At 43.1% G+C, this 19,504-nt stretch overlaps 1 protein-coding gene across 3 annotated transcripts in view; it reads right to left on the reverse strand.

Annotated features, from left to right (window-relative positions):
• CASP7 (caspase 7) overlaps positions 1 to 19,504 on the reverse strand; it is a 52,110-nt gene that overhangs the window by 17,427 nt on the left and 15,179 nt on the right. For all 3 annotated transcript variants that reach the window (XM_003904270.3, XM_003904269.3, XM_009215381.4), the window contains exon 2: positions 16,264 to 16,373. In XM_003904270.3, coding sequence (XP_003904319.2) covers positions 16,264 to 16,373 — 110 coding nt within the window. The remainder of the gene's footprint in view (positions 1 to 16,263; positions 16,374 to 19,504) is intronic.

Here is a 19,504-nt window from a genome sequence, read left to right on the forward strand (position 1 = left end):
TTGTGCTTCCTCATTTGTTAAAAGGACAAAATTAAAGCATCTAGCTCAGAGCTTGTAAATAAGTTAATATTCACAAAGCATTTAGAACAGTGTATGTCCTGTTGTAAGTGGTAAATAAACATCATGATTATTACTGTTATTGATACAGGAGATAGAAATTATTTAGGCAGATAGTAAGAGTATAAGAGTCCTCCACAGAATTTCCCTTTTAACAAAAAGCAGCCCCCAAAATCGAGCTGCAGACACAGATAAGCAAGCTAGAAGCTTGCACGGGTGAACGCCAGCAGCTGTGCCAACAGAAAAGGGCTACTTAAGGGCCAGGTATGTTTAACAGGGAGGCTCCATCTTCCCTTTTCTTTGTCACCATGTGTACAGTAAGGAAACAGGTAACATGGCACTGGCCAGGTGGAGAAGCAGCTGCATAATAAAAGATGAGGGTGGGGCGGCCAGCTTTTTCACACCCTATGCAAAAGGCACACCTGGTCCAACTAATCTTTTGCGCCCTATGTAAATCAGCCATCACCTCCTCAAGCTCATCGATGAAACTCCTTGCATTCTACTGTGGAACCAGCAACCCATTTCTCTTGGACCCCTCTCTGTGCAGCAGAGAGCTCTTCTCTTTCTTTTGCTTATTAAACTTCTACTCTGAACCTCAGTATTTGTGTGTCTGTGTCCTAGTTTTCCGTGGCCGTCAGACAACGAATCTTGGGTATTTACTTCCGACAATGACGCTGGTTCATTATTATGTCTGTCTTTCCGAGTGGTTATCTGTGTTACAGGGAGCTGGGAGCAGACAGCAAGCAAGAGTGGAAAGAACTCTGACTGTGTAACTTTTTTATTACACGCAAATAAGTTATTCAAAACGCTAAACTAATATTTACCATTTAATAGTTAAAAGTCACTTGCTTGCTACAAATGGATTTCAAGATCTGGCTTATTCTGAAGATCACTGGATTCATAATTTTTTGTGCTAATTAAGAGGGCTCCCTAGACGCCCCATTTTTCCATTTTTCACTGTGACTTTATCCCTCTGCCTAGTCTTCTAAATTTCTTACTCCTCTGTGTCAGCAATAACAAGAATAAATACATAATGTCACTTTTTCATCATTTACCGCTTTACATATATTATCTCATTTAATCTTCTATGAGGTATTAACTCCATTTCACAGAGAGATGAAATCAGCTTGTCCAAAATTACAAAGCTAGAGAGGAATAGAGCCTAGATTCATTCCGAGGTGTAACACCAAGTCTCCTATTCCAGAGTTTCTCATCTTTGTTAAAATTCGGATTCCTGTGCTTTGCTCTAGACCTACAGAATGAGTCTCAGGTCAGGCGTGGGCATTTTCCTGGGACGATCTCCAGTAAGCAGCGTTAAGCACAGAACAAAAGTAACGTGCAGAACAATGGCAGCAGCAGAGGGTCTGAGCATCTCGGACCCTCTGAAGCTTGAGGGTCAAGACAAAAGCCTCTCTGTCCACTGCATGGGCCCTCTTGGCTCTGACCTTTCATTGCTGTCTCTGATCTTGTTTCAAGCCCCTCGCCTACTTCCAGAGCCCGAGGAAGCGGAGAAGTTGATGGAAGATGTTGGCCACACATTCCTGCACGGTGCCGATGTGCACTCCCGTGTGGGGCGGAGAACACCAGCTCATTCCACTGTATCAAACACCTCTCCAGCTGTGCACAGCCTTTTGGCTCCTTGGTTCCTGGACAGAAGATGGAACCTGACATACCTCAGGAAGCACAGACTCTGGAAGGTGCCCCTCTGCAGCACTGAGGTGTATTCAGAGCCACCGGGGCAATTTACAACTCTCCATGAAACCTGCAAGGTCTCCTAGCAGTGACCGCTGAGCTGAATGTTAAACTGAAATTCCTTTAATACCACCACCAAAATCCTTCCAGGAAATGCCCCAGCAGGCAGTGTCATCCTGAGTCTCCTTCCTTTGTAACAAACTGTGTAGAGTCCCCGGGGCAGCCTGGGTGTGAGCAGTAATTCACTCTCAGCACAGTCAGAGGAGGCATGCTTTGTAATCCCAGTCCTAGCAGCAAACAGAGTTACTGTCTGTTTGGAAATCAGCTGCTGGAACCGAGCAGATCATCAGATAAACAACTGCTACTGGACAGCAGAAAGGGCCTCAAGGGCTCCCAAGAGACTGTGCTAATTAATTAGCCAATGGCACAAAGAAGACAACGGTCCATAGCTCAGCCCAGCAGGTTCTCCCAGGGGTGGGAGCTGGGGAGGGAATAAGAAAGAAAATAAAATGCTTTCAAAGGTTCAGATTAGAAACTTCCTCGGCTGGCGATCATCCCCAAAGACATGATTTTCTAAAAGTGGCTGTTCTTGTTTCTCCGGGTTCCTAGGACCTCACAGCAGAAGATGCTGAAGCATGTGAGAACTGTTGTACCCTGCCAAAAGGGGAGGCCGGAGGAAAAGGCTGCTGAGATTCTTTCAAGTCCAGATAATGGGAATAAGTCTTTCTTCGGAAGCTGATGAATGATACAAACGGTGGAGGAACCACTTCAGATATTTTTTAGTCACCACGAAGAAGTATGAGTATTTTTATAGGCTTACACTTTACAAATTGAATTAACAATCATTATCCCACTGATTCTGCAAAGTGCAGACGAGAGGCAAAGAAAGATAAGGCAAATAAAACTGACCAGGGTATCTTTTCCTCCAGAGTTTATCACTGCCCATTCTATCCATCCTCCTCTTTTTCCTCTCTTTGCTAATTGCTGATGCAACTACCTTTACTTTGGCCCTTTTTACATTCTGAAGACTTTTACTAAGATTACTTTGCGAAGAAACATCTGATTCTTGTTTTAGAATCTGCCATTAAGTGCAAAGTCCAAGATAAACCAGAGCAGTGAATTGAAAGTTCTAAATCCGCTTAAAAGCTTCTGTGTTCCACAATTCACTGCAGATTTAAAAAAAGAAACCTGGCTACTAAATCACTATGCTCAGGACCAGACAAGCAAGATCACAACACACTACAATATCATGGTAGAATGACTTATTCAGTGCACTTCAGTGTGCACTAAAATGCAAAGGAAAGTTAATTAACAGAGCAGGTTGAATCCAGTGCTTCCTAACCATCCCAACTCTTTCTTCATGTTGAGTTTTCTTGCCAATATGGGCAAGTACCATTATCTTTGTTTCCAGATGTGTTCAGATAAGCATAAATCTCTGCTAGGAACACAAATAATGCCAGCATCAACTATCAGCAAGGAACCAGACTGTCCTAACTTCTTCGGTAGACAGCCATTTCTTGCAACTTCTAATTTCACAGTGTGAGCTCAACTCAGTCATTTTCACTACAACAAACTCAAGAGTCAAAAAATTATAACCAAGCTCTCATGATTATTTAGATAAAAAGGCCTCCTTGAAAAGCCTACAGCGACTTGTATCAGAAAACATTATAGGATAAAAATATTCTGCCTACTTTACAAAGAAGTGAAAAACCTTAGAAAGAGTACAACGGATTTTTACAATCCACTCCGGGTGCAAGTATAATTTTCCCCATCACTAGAGTGGATAAATACAGGTTTTATCCTCTTATGGATCCCCCAGGCTACTCAAAATGTGAATTATGCCTTTCTATATTTGGAAAGGAATATAAGCATGCAAGAAGCCCACTGCGATTAATTTTCTAAAGCATCACCATGAATAGGATTCCCAGTAGCTCTATCTGCCTGCAGACATTCATCAGCATGAAAGTAAACACACCACCAGGCTCACATTTCCCCAGAGCTGTTTCATTCGGAACTAGAGCTCTGGTTTTCGTAGCCGCTTTGTCTAAATATTTTTGGGATGATTCATTCATGGTCTCAACATCTCAACAGAGGGCATCCCCACGGTCCTAACATACCAAGGCACAGAGCAAGACAGAGAAGAAAAGAAAGAGTGAAGGTAGTACCTAGTGTCTCCATCCGAAAACAGTTCCCTTTGCATCAGAACTAGGCTGTGCCCTGAGACGACAGGAAGTGAGTTTCCTTCTTCTCTGTAATAATAAAAACTCAACATGCTCGGAGCTCAGCAGGGGATAAGACTGGCACAGGCCGCCTGGCCCTGAAGGCCTGTGACTGAATCAGCAGTGAACTGCACGCTGGAGTTTTCCATAGGACCATTCAAACTCGGGCTGGGAAGGTCACACTGGCCTCTCCCTTCTCTGCTGACCGGCAGAAATGCCCCGGCTCCCCATTGTAGCACCCCCCAACCCTGGGATGGCTCCCTGTGGAAACAAGCAACTGTCTATGCACATGGGGTCCAAAGGAAAAACACAAACCAATTTCCATAAACATGCAGCCAGGAGCACAATCTTTAAGAGTGAAAAATCGGAAACAACAGGGGAATAGCTGAGCAAGAGACAGAGTATCAACAGAACAAACCATCAGAAAGTTAAAGTGGATGAGCGTCACTCACGGTCAACCCACTGAAGTGCCAAATCTATGACAGGCCGCAAAACAGCACTCACATGACGGCAAAACATGTCAGACTGTATGTAAGTTAATCAACAAAAACAGGAAGTGGGTGGTGAAGTAAAGAGTTCAGGTTCATTAGGTTATGTTTTTCCTTTAAAGGCACTCAAGTGAATAATAAAAATAATAGGAGACCATGGAAGCATACCAAAGCTCTTCATTTTCAAACGAGGCATACAAACATTTTTCAATGATCTTGCATAAAGTAAACGATCCAGGAGTTGCTGTATTTCCCCATCTCAACCCTCCAGACGTAACAAGGAAAATGCGAACACATAAAAACAAAACACTTATAAAGTGAACGTCTCCGCAATGCTTTTCTCAATTTCTTGGTTCAGGACCACAGTCTACAAAGGGTGTGAAGCTGATAGAATGAGCTTATGACACCTGCTACTCTGCACAAGCCTCTCGATCATCTGCCATCCTCAGGTCTGTGAACAAGAGAGAAAATTCGCTCTATACATTTTTTCTCTGCAATTCAGTTGCAAAAATACAGACATGGGAAAGCAAACTCAGTTTAAAAGAGGCTAAGGAGAAGAATACATTCCCCTCACCAAAACATATCAACCTCCACATTTCCCTCCTTCCCCTAAAAAAAAAAAAAAAAAAAGTAGGGTCCCTGACAATAAAAATTGATAAATGACTTTAAAACAAATCATCCGGGGTAGGGTCCCTGACAATAAAAATTGATAAATGACTTTAAAACAAATCATCCGGAAAAAGGCTGAATTGTCTTTAAATAGCCTAATAGACTGAGTGGAAGATACAATAGCTCTGTATTACGGCTACAGGGTCCAGCATTAGAACAGCTAACATATTTCAGTCCTTACTTAATCACTCCACCCATCTTTTCCCCTTAAAACTGACCACTGGCATGCAGGGTGGCTTATGCCCGTAATCCCAGCACTTTGGGAGGCCGAGGCAGGCAGGCAGATCACCTAAGGTCAGGAGTTTGAGACAAGCTTGGCCAATATAGTGAAACCCTGTCTCTACTAAAAATACAAAAAAAATTAGCCAGGAGTGGTGGCATGTGCCTGTAGTCCCAGCTACTCGGGAGGCTGAAGCACAAGAATTGCTTGAACCTGGGAGGTGGAGGTTGCAGGGAGGCAAGATCACATCACTGCACTCCAGCCTGGGCAACAGAGTGAGACTCCGTCTCAAAACAAAACAAACAAAATTCCCACCATCATAGATCCTTGAGAGAAAGCAAGCCAGCAGCTCAGGGGTTAAACATGCAATGCCATGCTCACATTTCCTATCTGTGATCACATGTTCATGTGAGAAGCAACTGGTTATGTTTTCATAGTACTTTCTATTACTAGGTTTAATTTTTCTCTGCTAATAGTGTTCTAGGTTTCTATTACTGTGAAAAGCTGATGATTTACCTTACCTTTTCACTTTAGAGTTAATTTTTCCCCTCTAGAAGAGCAATAACTGAAAAGAACTGGAGGTATCCCACAGATGCAGAAGCTACAGCTTCGCCGTTCTTAGACCTCCACCTACGTTTTGGTGTCCTGCGCTTGCTGCTCCTGAAATGTGCACTTGGCCCTCTTCACTGGCCCACTGCTCACCCTGCTGGGACAGATGTCCCTACGCCATTCCTCTGCCACTGGAAAGTCTATTGCTCGCCCTGCTGGGACAGCTATCCCTATACCATTCCTCCGCCAAAGTGAAGCAGAGAGGAGGCTGTGTACATGAAGATAATTTGCTGACCCACTTGGGTGGAAGGAAAAAACCACTCTGTGGGTGGATTAATGTAGATGAACAGCCTGATGCCACCACAGTCGTGGGTGTCACCTGATGCTGGGGGGAAGCCCTGGACCACAAGTTAGGCCTGCGTCGCGGTCCTGGTCTTGCTGGGTGGCTATGCTTCACCTCTCTGGTCTTCCTTTCCTTGATTATAATGAAGGGAATTAGGTAAGTTACATTAGGGGTTCTCCCAGTGTTAAAATCATGATTCTATGATTTCTTCCTCAGTAGGCACATTCAGGAAATTCAGGAAGCTGACAGTTACTCTGATTCTTATAACAATCCTGTGGGCAGAAATTAATATCTCTATTTTGCAGATAAGGAAGCTGAGGCACAGGAAGGTCATGTGACTTGCTACAGTCTCTCAAACAGTAAGTGGGAAGAAGGGCCAGGATCTGAACCCCGGTTGTCTCACTCAACTTTGCTACTTCTATTATTTTACATAGTGTCATCACTGCTTCAAATACAGCATTAAATCTTTATCATTCTCTATGTACAAATTTGGGAGACAGGTCTCTAATTTTCTGTCAGCTGAATTTGAATCCTTCCTTTATTGAAAAGTAAATGCCCTGCATACATTTCAATGTTCATATATTTTTTAGTGGGCCCAGATCTGGCCCCTTTCAATCAATGGGCATCATGGCACAATTTTTGCTTAACTTGAAACATATTCTTTGGAATGAATTAAGGTCTGCCTTCTTTGTGCTTGTCTCTGATTCCAAAGCATTGTGTCTTCTAAAACAGTTTTTTAACCCCTCTCCAAATGAAAAAGCCTGCCACTTGGATCTTCCTTATAATTATACAAATAACATATTTTTTTATAGGGATGTGTTTACATATAACACTCACTGGTGAAGAGAAGCCCAAGATGCCTCCAGGAGAGAGAATTACAACCAAGTGGCATTTATTAGCCACCCTCCAGGGGGCAAAGGCTGGAAAACACAGATGATGCCAAGGGTAAAACCCATGTGATCCGAGCCAGTGCCTGGAAAATAGGAAGTTTAGCAAATGTTGAGAATAGATCTTTTCTTCTGCGCTCTTCCACTGGGAAACCAGAAGGGTAAACAAACTCCTCGGCAGAGACACACGAGACTCCACGGAGGCCCAGGGGAAATCTGAGACTGCATGAAACCTGTCTTCCCCGTGTTTTCCTTTTCCTAAATTCTGACCTTGAGCAGAGTTCAGAAGGGAGCCTCCGATTTCTCAGGTTCCTAGGAGAGAACATCTTCTAGGCTGCTGCTGGTCAGGGCTTGGCCTTGGACCTACAATGGCTCCTTGTGGCCTATGCTATGAAGACCAAACTCACCCTGTCCAGCAGATTCTGCCCACTTTCCGAGGCAGAAGCCATGTCGGTGGCCTTGCCTGACCATCATCTCCACCCAGGCCCTGAGGTTCCACCGGTCCCCTGATAACCCCTTGCTTTTCCTGACAACTCACGTTTCAGCTCCTCCTCCAGTCCTTCCTTATCCTTCCCTCCCCAACCTGCCACAGCTCCAAGGCTGTGTCCTACAATTCAGCAATTCGTTATTATTTTCTGTAGCTGCGCCTAGGCATTTGGTTAAAACTTTGACTTTATATCTGGGGCAAGGACTATAGGGTTATATTTACATCAAGAGAGAACCCTCTTCAAGTGCAAGGAGGACCCTAGATCCTGTTCTATAAACTATGGTTCATAAATGAATACGGACTGGCCTCATAATGATTTCCTCTAAATAACTAAAAACCTGAATGCTTTACTAATTTTAAAATATTTTGAATTTTTTGTGCTTCTCCGTGTTTTCCACATGTTCTTCAATAATCAGAAAATTATAAAAACCTTAAATATTTTTTTTAAAGAACAGGCTGGATTTTTAGTGCCTACAGACTGGAGGTAAAACAATGCTGTCCTGCCATCTAGTGGCTGCGAGGCAAAAAAAGGCCAAGACAAGTCTAGGGGCTTGAAACTATTAATATTTGAGACCTGTGAGTCCCACCCCGGCTTTCTGGGGAAGGGGATATTTCTTTCTGCAACCCAGGATCCTTCATGTCTCCAGGGGTGGGCAGGTGGGCAATCTGGTCCTTGATTAGAGACAGGTCAGAGATGCCACTGCCTCCTCCACTGCCTAACAGTGATCCTGAGCTCCTTAGAGAAGGAAGCTGGAATGGGGTGGGATGGGATGGGATGGAATGGGATGGGAGGGAGGGAAGGTTGTGGGGGTGCGGGAGGCACCATCAGCTGCAAGGAACATCCAGAGGAGCCAGTGGCACTCCCATGCATCGTACCCCACATCTGTCAGTGGGTCACATGGCGCTCCTGAAACTGCAGGGAGGACCAAACTGCAGGGAGGACCTCGGGATACTGTTTATTTTAATGACATCAACATCAGTCGTGGTATGAAAAAGGTAGAGTGGACCAGAATGTCGACCCTCCAGGCTTATTTATCTTTCCAAACGACTTAAAGCTGAGGGGTGGGGGGGACATACCACAGACCACATCTATTTTTGCAAAATAAAAGGTCTTTCAGGCAGAAGACTTCCAGCAAGGTACTCAAAAACTTTCCCAGAGGTGCACAGTCTTAAGGGAAGAATAAATGGTCAGGTCCTCAGCTGCCACTTATATTTTTTTTCTAAAACTGGTCTGTCAGAGATACCACTTTTCCCTTGCCCACTCTCCCACCTCCCACCGTGTAAAAGAAGGGCAGACGTTCTCACCCACCCTGAACCTCACGGGGTGATGAAAGCTCCGGGTCATCCACAAAGAGACAAATAAGATGTATCTGTGAGTCTCCTTGAATCAGGCACTGTGGTAGGGCTTCTTAGTTATACGTGGGTCTGGTAAAGGTGAAGAATGTCATTAGTAACGGGGGTATGTGGGACTACATTGGGCTGTTCCAAATTCAAATACAGGCACAACTCAGATATACTGCCAGCTCGGCTTCAGACCACCACAGGAAAGCAAGTATTGCAATAAATGGAGTCGCCTGACTTTTTTGGTTTCCCAGTGGGTAGAAAAGTTATGTTCACACGATACACCAGTCTGAGTGTATGCAACAGCATTATGTCAAAAAATACATATCTTAATTAAAACATACTTTATTGCTAAAAAATGCTAACAATCATTTGAGCCTTCAGTGGGTTGTAATCGCTGGGCTGGTGGGGAGGGTCTTGCCTCAGCACTGATGCCTGATGACTAATCTGGTGGTGGTTGCTGAAAATTAGGGTGGCTGTGACAATTTCTTAAAATAAGACAGCAATGAAGTTCACTGCATCAAATGATTCTTCCTTTTATGAACAATTTCTCTGTAGCATGCCATTCTGTTTGACAGCACGTTATTCACAGCACAACTTCATTCAAAATTCAAGCCAACAGAAAGGTGATTGTTCCCTCGCCCATCACGCAATGCACATTCGTGAGGAACCTGGCACTAAACCATTCAAAGATGACCTGCTTCCGGGTTGGGGTTTCGTACGCAGCAGAGCAGCTCCCTCACTGCAATCTGTTGAAAGTCAGCCCTCAACAAAAGTGTTAAAAAAAAAGTTAAAAGAAAATAAAAAAGAGTTAAAGCACACACAAAATTCAAGTCAATCCTCTCAAACTCTGTGGCTGCTTTACCAACTAAGTTTATGTAATATTCTAAATGTACATTTCAAAAATATATCAGCACATTCACCAGCAGTAGATTCCATCTCAAGAAACTACTTACTTTGCTTATTCATAAGAAGAAACTCCTTATCTGTTCAAGTTTTATCATGAGACTGCAGCAATTCAGCCACATCTTCAGGTCTACTTCTAATTCTAGTTCTCTTGCTATTTCCACTACAACAGGCACATCTGCAGTTACCTCCTCCACTGAAGGAAGTCTTGAACCCATCAAAGTCATCCATGAGGATTGGAATCAACTTCTTCCAAACTCCTATTCATGTTCTGACATCCTCCCATAAATCACAAATGTTCTTACTGGCATCTAGAATGGTGCATCCTTTCCAGAAGGTTTTCAATTAACTGCCCAGATCCATCAAAGGTAACACTATAATGTTATTCCCAACATTATTTATGGCAACTATAGCCTTATAAAATGTATTTCTGAAATAATATTTCTCAAATAGTAAGACATTATTTCTTAAGTAATAAGACTTGGAAGTTGAAATTACTCCTTGATCTATGAGCTGCAGAACGGATGTTTTAGCAGGCATAAAAACATTAATCTCCTTCTGCATCTTCACCAGAGCTCTTGGGTGACCAGGTGCAATGTCAATGAAAGGAATCTTATTTTAATTTGAGCAGCAGGTCTCAACAGTGTGCTTAAAATATCCAGTAAACCATGCTATAAACAGGTGTCATCCAGGCTTTGTTCTTCCATTTATAGGGCACAGAAACAGTAGATTTAGCATAATTCTTAAGGGCTCTAAGATTTCCAGACTGGTCGATGAGCATTGGCTTCAACTTAAAAGTCACCAGTCTGCCTAACAAGAGAGTCAAGCGTCCTTATAAAGCACTGAAGCCAGGCATTGACTTCTCTTCTCTAGCTAGGACAATCTTAGATGGCATCTTCTTCCTATAGAAGGCTGTTTTGTCTACATTGAGAATCTGCTGTCTAGCGTAGCCACTCTCACCAATGATCTTAGCTAGATCTTCTGGATAACTTGCTATAGCGTCTACATCAGCACTTGCTGCTTCATGTTGAACTTTTACTTTATGGAGAAGGCTTCTTTCCTTAAACCTCATGGATCAACCATTGCTAGCTTCAGACTTTTCTTTTGCAGCCTTCTCACCTCTCTCAGCCTTCAAAGAATTGCAGAGTTGGGGCCTGGTTCTGGCTTGGGCTTTCATTTAAGAAAAAGTTGGGGCTGGTTTGATCTTCTATCCAGACCACTCAAACTTTCTCCAAGTCAGCAATAATAAGCATAATGTTATTATCCATGTGTTCACTGCAGTAGCACTTTTAATTTCCTTCAAGAACTTTCCCTTTGCATTCACAATTTGGCTGTTGGGCACAGGAGGCCTAGCTTTCGGCCTGTCTTGGCTTCGACATGCCTTCACTAAGTTGAATCACTTCTAGCTTTTGATTTAAAGTGACAGACATATTGCTCTTCCTTTCACTTGACACTTAGAGGCCATTGTGGGGTTATTAATTGGCCCAATTTCAATAATGTCTCAGGGGATACGGAGGCCCAAGGAGAAGGAGAGAGACAGGAATGGCCAGTGGGTGGAGCAGTAAGAACACACTTAATATTTATCATTTAAGTCCGCTGTCTTATACAGGTATGGTTTGTGACACCCCAAAGCAATTACAATAGTAACATCAAAGATCACTGATCACATTTACAGAGATTATCCTGGGTTTGAACAACAACAACAAAAAAGATTACTCATCACAGACCATAGTAACAGATATAACACTAATTAAAAAACTGAAAATGTTGTGAGAATTACCAAAATGTAACACAGAAACACAAAGTAAGCATATGCTGTTGGAAAAATGGAGGCAATAGGTTTGCAGGGTTGCCACAAACCTTCTATTTATTAAAAATGCAATATCTGGGCCAGGTGTGGTGGCTCATGCCTGTAATCCCAGGACTTTGGGAGGCCAAGGGGGGTGGATCACTTAAGGTCAGGAGTTCAAGACCAGCCTGGGAAACATGGCAAAATCCTGTCCTTACTAAAATACATATAAAAATTAGCCAGGCATGGTGGTGTATACCTATAGTCTGGCTACTTGGGAGGCTGAGGCAGGACAATCGTTTGTACCTGGGAGGTGGAGGCTGCAGTGAGCCAAATCACACCACTGCACTCCAGCCTGGCCAACAGAGTGAGACTCTGTCTCAAAAAAACAAAAAACAAAAAACAAACAAAAAAACAGTATCTGCAAAGCACAATAAAACAAAGTATGCTTGTATACACTGAAAATTGTATTAAAAAATATATAATAGAATGAAATGGAAGTGATGATGGTTCTTGTTTAATGCCTTTGCCTTTTTCATCCCCTTAGTATTTCCAAAGATTTTTTATTGTTGAGCTGGACTCCTATGTATTAGTCTGTTCTCAAACTGCTATGAAGATGCTACCCGAGACTAGGTAGTTTATAAAGAAAAGAGGTTTAATTGACTCACAGTTCCACATGGCTGGGGAATCATGGTGGAAGGCGAAGCATGGTGGCAGGGGAAGCAGACACGTCTTACATGGCAGCAGGAGAGACAGAGTGTGTGTAGGAGGAACCGTCAAACACTTGTAAAACCATCAGATCTCGTGAGAACTCACCATCACCAGAACGGCACGGGGGAAACCACCCCCATAATCCAGTCACCTCCTACCAGGTCTCTCCCTCAACACACAGGGATTACGGTGATTACAATTTGAGATGAGATTTAGGTGGGGACACAGAGCCAAACCCTATCAGTCCTACGACAACAGAACAAACACTGATTCCAGGAGGTCAACATGGGGCTGGGCTTGGTACCCTTTCATTCTTCCTTGCATCCTTCTTCCCTTCCCTCCATCCATCCATTCACCTATCCAAGAATAAGAATTCAGAATTCAGGACCGGGCGCAGTGGCTCACGCCTGTAATCCCAGCACTTTGGGAGGCCGAGGCAGGTGGATCATGAGGTCAGGAGATCAAGACCATCCTGGCTAAGAGGGTGAAACCCCGTCTCTACTAAAAATACAAAAAATTAGCCGGGCGTGGTGGCAGGCGCCTGTAGTCCCAGCTACTCGGGAGGCTGAGGCAGGAGAATGGCGTGAACCCGGGAGGCGGAGCTTGCAGTGAGCCGAGATTGGCCACTGCATTCCAGCCTGGGCGACAGAGCAAGACTCTGTCTCAAAAAAAAAAAAAAAAAAAAAAGAATTTAGAATTCAGAAACGAGATGACTGTCACAAGGATGCCTAATAACATATTTATTGAGGCCGGGCGCGGTGGCTCAAGCCTGTAATCCCAGCACTTTGGGAGGCCGAGACGGGCAGATCACGAGGTCAGGAGATCGAGACCATCCTGGCTAACACGGTGAAACCCCGTCTCTACTAAAAAAAAAAAAAACAAAACATATTTATTGAACTGAAAAATGGTATCAGACATTTAGTGACAGCAAACAAGTGTGGTACGGCTAACTGGTTTGACAGGGACTGGCTTTGTCAACTAGATTATAGAGCAGACAATTTTCATACATGAATGAGCTACATCAGCAGCTCCAACGTCTTGACAAAAATATATTTTAAATAGCATATGGTTTAAAAGCATTTTATCAAAAAAAGGATACTGACAAATGTTTATTAATGCTTAATTATCTTTTCTGGAACATTTTGAGTTAAACAGACTGCCTCTAAATAAAAGAGGAGCAAATTTAATTTACAACTGTTTGAAAAGTTTAGGTACAAGTTTTTTGGTGTACTTCCCAGAAACTAAAAAAATTAAATACCTTTAAGGCTGAATAACAATTTCTTTTGTAAGTTAGGTAATTGCCAATTCTTTACTTCCAACATAATTAAGGACAGACCTAATCAAGTTGTCATTTTTTGGTCCAGAACTCAGAAGGAATTCAGAGAATTCAAAGAATTAAGTGACATGACTATAACAAACCTCCTACCATCTCATGTATTTATTCATGATTTCTCAGTGCTTCTTATCACTAAAAACGAAAAACAGGAAAAAGGTAATATCAAATTCTTTCTTATTCCAGCAATAAGTATTATTTGTCCATTTCTTTAGAAACTAACTTATTAAAAGCCCCTTCATTCCATTATAAGTTGAAACTTCCATGTAATTTCTATTTAATAATTATTTTGATGAATGACAATATATTAATGATATATTAACATTTATTTTTTAGATCAACTGTGAATTCATTAAAGCTGAAACAGTAACTTAGTCTAGAAGAACTTTCTTTTAATACTCATGATATCTGGAAAACTGTCTTAAAATGTATATGGATACACATATGCATACGTGTATATGTTACATAGGTATATGATGTGCTGTGATCAACAAGACTTCCAAGCAATTAAATCTATTACATCAGAAGAAAATGTGGAGGAAAAGAGAATGAAAAAACCAAGTTTGAGGGGAAAAAAGAAATATAAAAGTTCTAGCTGTTACAGGAGAGCTGTTCATGTATTTTTTTAAATGGATAAAGGTGGTTATAAAATCACTATGGACATAGATTCCACTGGATACATTTAAAGAAATGACTTTGAAATGTCAGTATTTACAACCCACCATTTATTTTAATATTTTCTGGGAAGTACATCAAAAGGCTTTACTAAGACTTACAAAATGATTATTAAATGATTCCTGTTTCTCTTTCACTTGTAGACAACTTGCTGAAGTCAAATACTCAAAAAGGGTGGGGAAGAGTGAAATATTATTACATCTTTTGCAACTATCTTGACAAAAATGTGTATGTTACCTTAAAATACACAAGGGAACACACAGCTTTACATTATTTTGAGCACATATAAGCAAAGCCCCATGGCTTTAAGGGGCTTTCCCTGGGAAGTAAGTTGGCCTGTACCAATTTCTCAGGGTTTTGGAAAGTTCCAGGAGTCAGAACTGTATTTTCTGGTCATTTCATTGGATATTCTTGACTCTATTTGGCAAACAACAGAATCTGGGTCCACAGTGTTGGGGTTCTCCCACTTTTCCAAGTCCTAGGTTGGATGATATGACCCAAGGTCTGCTCTGAGGTGTTGGGAGCCTGGCTGCCCACCCCCCACCAGCTCTTCCCCTCCTGAGCACTGCCTGGGAGCACTCCCTCACCTCGGCCTTTATCCCCCTCGCTATCTTTCCCGGTAAGAAGTCGCTTAGGGAATCCAAAGAAGTGTGATGCGCCTGACTCATGCTGCCTTCTGTCTCTCAGGAAGCTCCACTCACTGTCCATCCATGATCAAGGTTAAGGGAGGGTCTGGGGTTCCTCCAAGTCCTTGCAGTCCTACTTTTATTTTTTATTAAAAAAAAAAAAACTTGTTTTTTGAGACAGAGTCTCACTCTGTTGCCCAGGCTGGAGTACAGTGGTGCAGTCATGGTCCCATGCAGCCTTGATCTCCTGGGCTCAAGTGATTCTCCTGCCTCAGCTTCCCGAATAGCCAGACTACCAGCATGTGCCACCACACCCAGCTAATTTTCTTATCTTTTTTTGTAGAGACGGGGCTCTCACTATGTTGTCCAGTCTAGTCTCAAACTCCTGGGCTCAAGCAATCCTCTCTCCTTGGCCTCCCACAGTGCTGAGATTACAGGTGTAAGCCACTGCGCCAAGCTAGCCCTACTTTTAAAAGGGAAGCACACAGCAGAACCTTTAAGTGAGTGGTGCTGGCATTGTTTAGTTTCTCAGCTTTATCATTTACTGTCAGCAAAAAGGCAAGCTATTAAACCTCACAGCACCTCAGTTTCCCTACCTGATAAATGGTGATAACAATAAAACTAAATGTGCAATTATGTAGACTAAATGCAATAATACAAAGCAGGCATACAAGAGTTTAATCAATGAAGCTATTATATTATTAAACACAAAATTTAGAATTTTAAAAGTGAACTCAAGAAAGGGGAAGGCGGGAACTAATGAACAGGATGCAATCCCCCTTCCATCAGTGGAATGCAGCAGGAGGCACAGGGTAGGTGTGAGTCACCCTAAAACCTGTCCCTCAGCCCCTGGATTCTGTGTTTTTTGTCAAATTTGGTCCCATTGGCAGCAGCAGCCCAAGCTCTGTTCTGAAGGTGCCTGCAAATCGCCTCTAATGAGAACAGCCCTTGATTCCTGGGAACTGCTACCAGACACTCGGCCGCTGAGAAGGAGACTCCCAATGCTTGGTTTTATCCATTCCTGGGCTTGGCCCACAGACAAGAGGGTGCACATGAGGACCCTAGTATTGCTGCATACAGCCGCATGAAGGACCCTAGTGTTGCTGCATACAGCTGCATAGCCTTTGTATGTGGCTAGCAAGAACCTGTGCAAACCTCCCATGCTCAGCATGAACCTCCTTCCCTGAGTGTCCCCCTCCCCATAGGTGGGTGGAGATGGCAGAGGCACGGCAGGCTGACGTGGTCCAGGGTCCCCGATTAAGCAAACCTACCTCAAGAGGAATGGTACAAATGAGGACCGGTCTGGCTTAGCATCCACTGAATCTTCATTTGCTGAATTCCCAACCCCCTGCTCTTCAACACAGCCCTGATCATCTGCCATCTGGAAAGAAAAAAAAACAAGCCATGAGGTCAGTGGCATCACTGATACTGTGATATTTTTAAATGACACTCATTAGGTGACATGCTTTTCCATTATGCCTAGGGGTGAGCAGTTTTGCATATTTAAGATTCAGGGTTACTGCCCCATTAATGCATTCAAATATGTGAGTATGCTTACACCCCAGAGACTACATATGGCAACAAAGAAAACAAAGTCCTTGCCCTCAGGGAGCTTCTAATCCAGCATCCACAATTTTGTTTTATGTTCACTGCATACAAGAAACAGTGGAAGGTCTGTCAACGTTTACAACAATGACAATTTCCCCCTAAATTCCTAGCAGGTCACGAAGTGGTCCTACACAGTTCAAAAGCAGCGACAACCTGGGGCATTAGGCTCTCTTTCCGTCAGATGCTTTTACATGGTTCTACACAAAATAGATTTCCATCAAATTACATTCCAGCTTGAGAATCTTCAAGAGATCCCCATTAACTACAAGTTCAAATCTAAAGCCACGTCCTTGGATTTTAAGGACCTTTCTGATCTAGTCTGGGAGTCAGCACACTATGGCCCAACACTTGTTTCAGTAAATAAAGTTGTACTGGAAAACAGCCATGTCCATTCATTTATGTATTGCCTGTGGCTGTTTCCTCTCCACAACAGAGTTGAGTGATGGCCACAAAGCCAAAAATATTTACCACCTGGCCCTTTCCCACCCCCACCCTCTGCCTTCATTTACTACAGAGCCTTTGTATGTGGCTTGCTATTTGCACTCTGCTGTTTGGCTCCCATAAGACAATATAAGTTCATCATGGCAGAGGTAGCTGGAACACAGAAGGTGCTTACTAAAATATTTAACTGAACGGAAGGCTGGATGAAACACACACCCCAAGGGAAAATAATTAGCTAAAAGTGATGTGGCTGGCCCAAGGCAGAGCCAGTATTAGAATCATTTTTTTTTTTTTTGTCTTTGAGATGGAGTTTCACTCTTGTTGCCCAGGCTGGAGAGCAATGGCGTGATCTCTGCTCACTACAGCCTCCGCCCCCCGCCGTTCAAGTGATTATCCTGCCTCAGCCTCCTGAGTGGCTGGGATTATAGGCGCCCACCACCACGTCTGGCTAATTTTTTTTGTATTTGTAGTAGAGATAGGGCCAGGCTGTTGGCCAGGCTGGTCTCAAACTCTGGCCTCCCAAAGTGCTGGGATTACAGGTGTGAGCCACCACGCCTGGCCAGTATTAGAATCATTTCTTCTAAATCAAGTCCCGTTTCCTTCCACATGAAAGGATCACAGATCAATTTTCAGGAATAAAGGGAAACTTCTCCAGACTCCAATTTCTACCTGGTCCCAACTGTTACTGGAAAAGGGTCCTGATCCAGACCCCAAGAGAGGGTCTGGACCTCGTGCAAGAAAGAATTAAGGGCAAGTCGATAGAGTAAAGTGAAAGCAAGCTTATTAATTAATTAAAGTAAAGGAATAAAAGCATGGCTACTCCATAGGCAGAGCAGCAGCTTGGGCTGCTGGACTAGGGATACTCATAGTTATTTCTTGATTATATGCGAAACAATGGGTGGACTGTTCACAAGTTTTCCAAGGAAGGGGTGCAAAATTCCAGGAACTGAGAAAGTTCCCCTTTTTAGACCATATAGGGTAACTTCCAGACGTTGCTATGGCATTTGTAAACTGTCGTGGTGCTGGGGGGAGTGTCTTTTAGCATGCTAATGCATTATAATTAGTGTATAATGAGCAGTGAGGGTGACCAGGGGTCACTCTTGTCACCATCTTAGTTTTGCTGGGTTTTGGCTGGCCTCTTTACTGCAAAGCCTGTTTTATCAACAAGGTCTTTATGACCTCTATCTTGTGCTAACCTCCTACCTCATCCTGTGACTAAGAATGCCTTAACCTCCTGGAAACGCAGCCCAGTAGATCTCAGTCTTATTTTACCCAGCCCCTATTCCATATGGAGTTGCTCTGGTTCAAATGCCTCTGATACAATCGCTAAGCAACTTCACTGAGCAGGCCACGGCTGTCAGGTGCAGTTCTGTATTCCAGTTAGGGCTCACCGAGGGATGCTATCATTAAGTTGGAAAAAAGAAGGCATCTATTTTACAGAATATTTTGTGCCCCTAAGCACAACAAGTAATGACTTTTGGAGGTGGAGAGAAGAAGGAATGCAGTTCAGAAGGAGGCGTCCAAGGAGGCAAAGTGACGACCTAGTGGCCTTGCACTCTGAATGGCATTACGGTTTCACCTTCCAGCTTATCTGAGGGTGAACTGGGAAGAAGGGAGGGAGCTAAGAAGAAGGGAAAGTCCTACTGCCAGGTCTCTACAATGACCAGGAGAAGTCAGATGGTCACCTTGTTTCTCAACACATCGTGAGCCTCCCTTCATCACCACCAATGTGTATCTGGTTGGGAGGCAGATTTTCCAGATTAGAACCCAAAGTTTCTCAAAATGGAGATAACCCACAGAGGAGATAATCGTAAGGCCACACATGCAGAAAACACTGGATAGCTTCTTTTGTCTCCTTTGTGTAGACTTACTTTTCAACATAGATTGTTATTAACACAATACACACAACACATATTTTCAAAACTAATAAGTCAAAGTTTTTTTAAAAAATCCACCAGACAAAGATACTAACTTTGACATGTGGTGTTAACCAAGTTGGCCCTTTTCCAAAAGTTAATCTTAAAGGCTGAGTTTCGGGTATATGATGACAAAACAATATAACCACTATTTTTAAAAGAAAGAAGAAACGTCAGTGTGATAGCAGAATAGGAGGTTCCAGTTTTCATTCTTCTATAGAAATACTGATTTTGGCAACTACACCTTTGGACAAGAATACTTTTGTGAGGCCACAGGAGTCCACTGAGAGGTTTTAGCACACTGGTGAAGCAAAAAATCTAAGATTGGATGCATCAAAGAGTATAATAAGAGCAGTTCACTTTACCCACATCACTTCTCCCCTAAGGTGGCAGAGCTCAGTGCCAGGAGAGGTCCCTCCAGCTCACAATTCTCCCATGGGGGAGGTGAAAGTGAAGTGCGCACCCACCTTTCCCAGCCTAACAGGATGTTGTCTAGGAGACCCACTTCTGTCTCATCCCACTCAGAACACTGACGGGAATAGCATGG

The sequence above is a fragment of the Papio anubis genome, chromosome 11 (assembly GCF_008728515.1).
Source record: "Papio anubis isolate 15944 chromosome 11, Panubis1.0, whole genome shotgun sequence".
Classification (NCBI taxonomy): domain Eukaryota; kingdom Metazoa; phylum Chordata; class Mammalia; order Primates; family Cercopithecidae; genus Papio; species Papio anubis.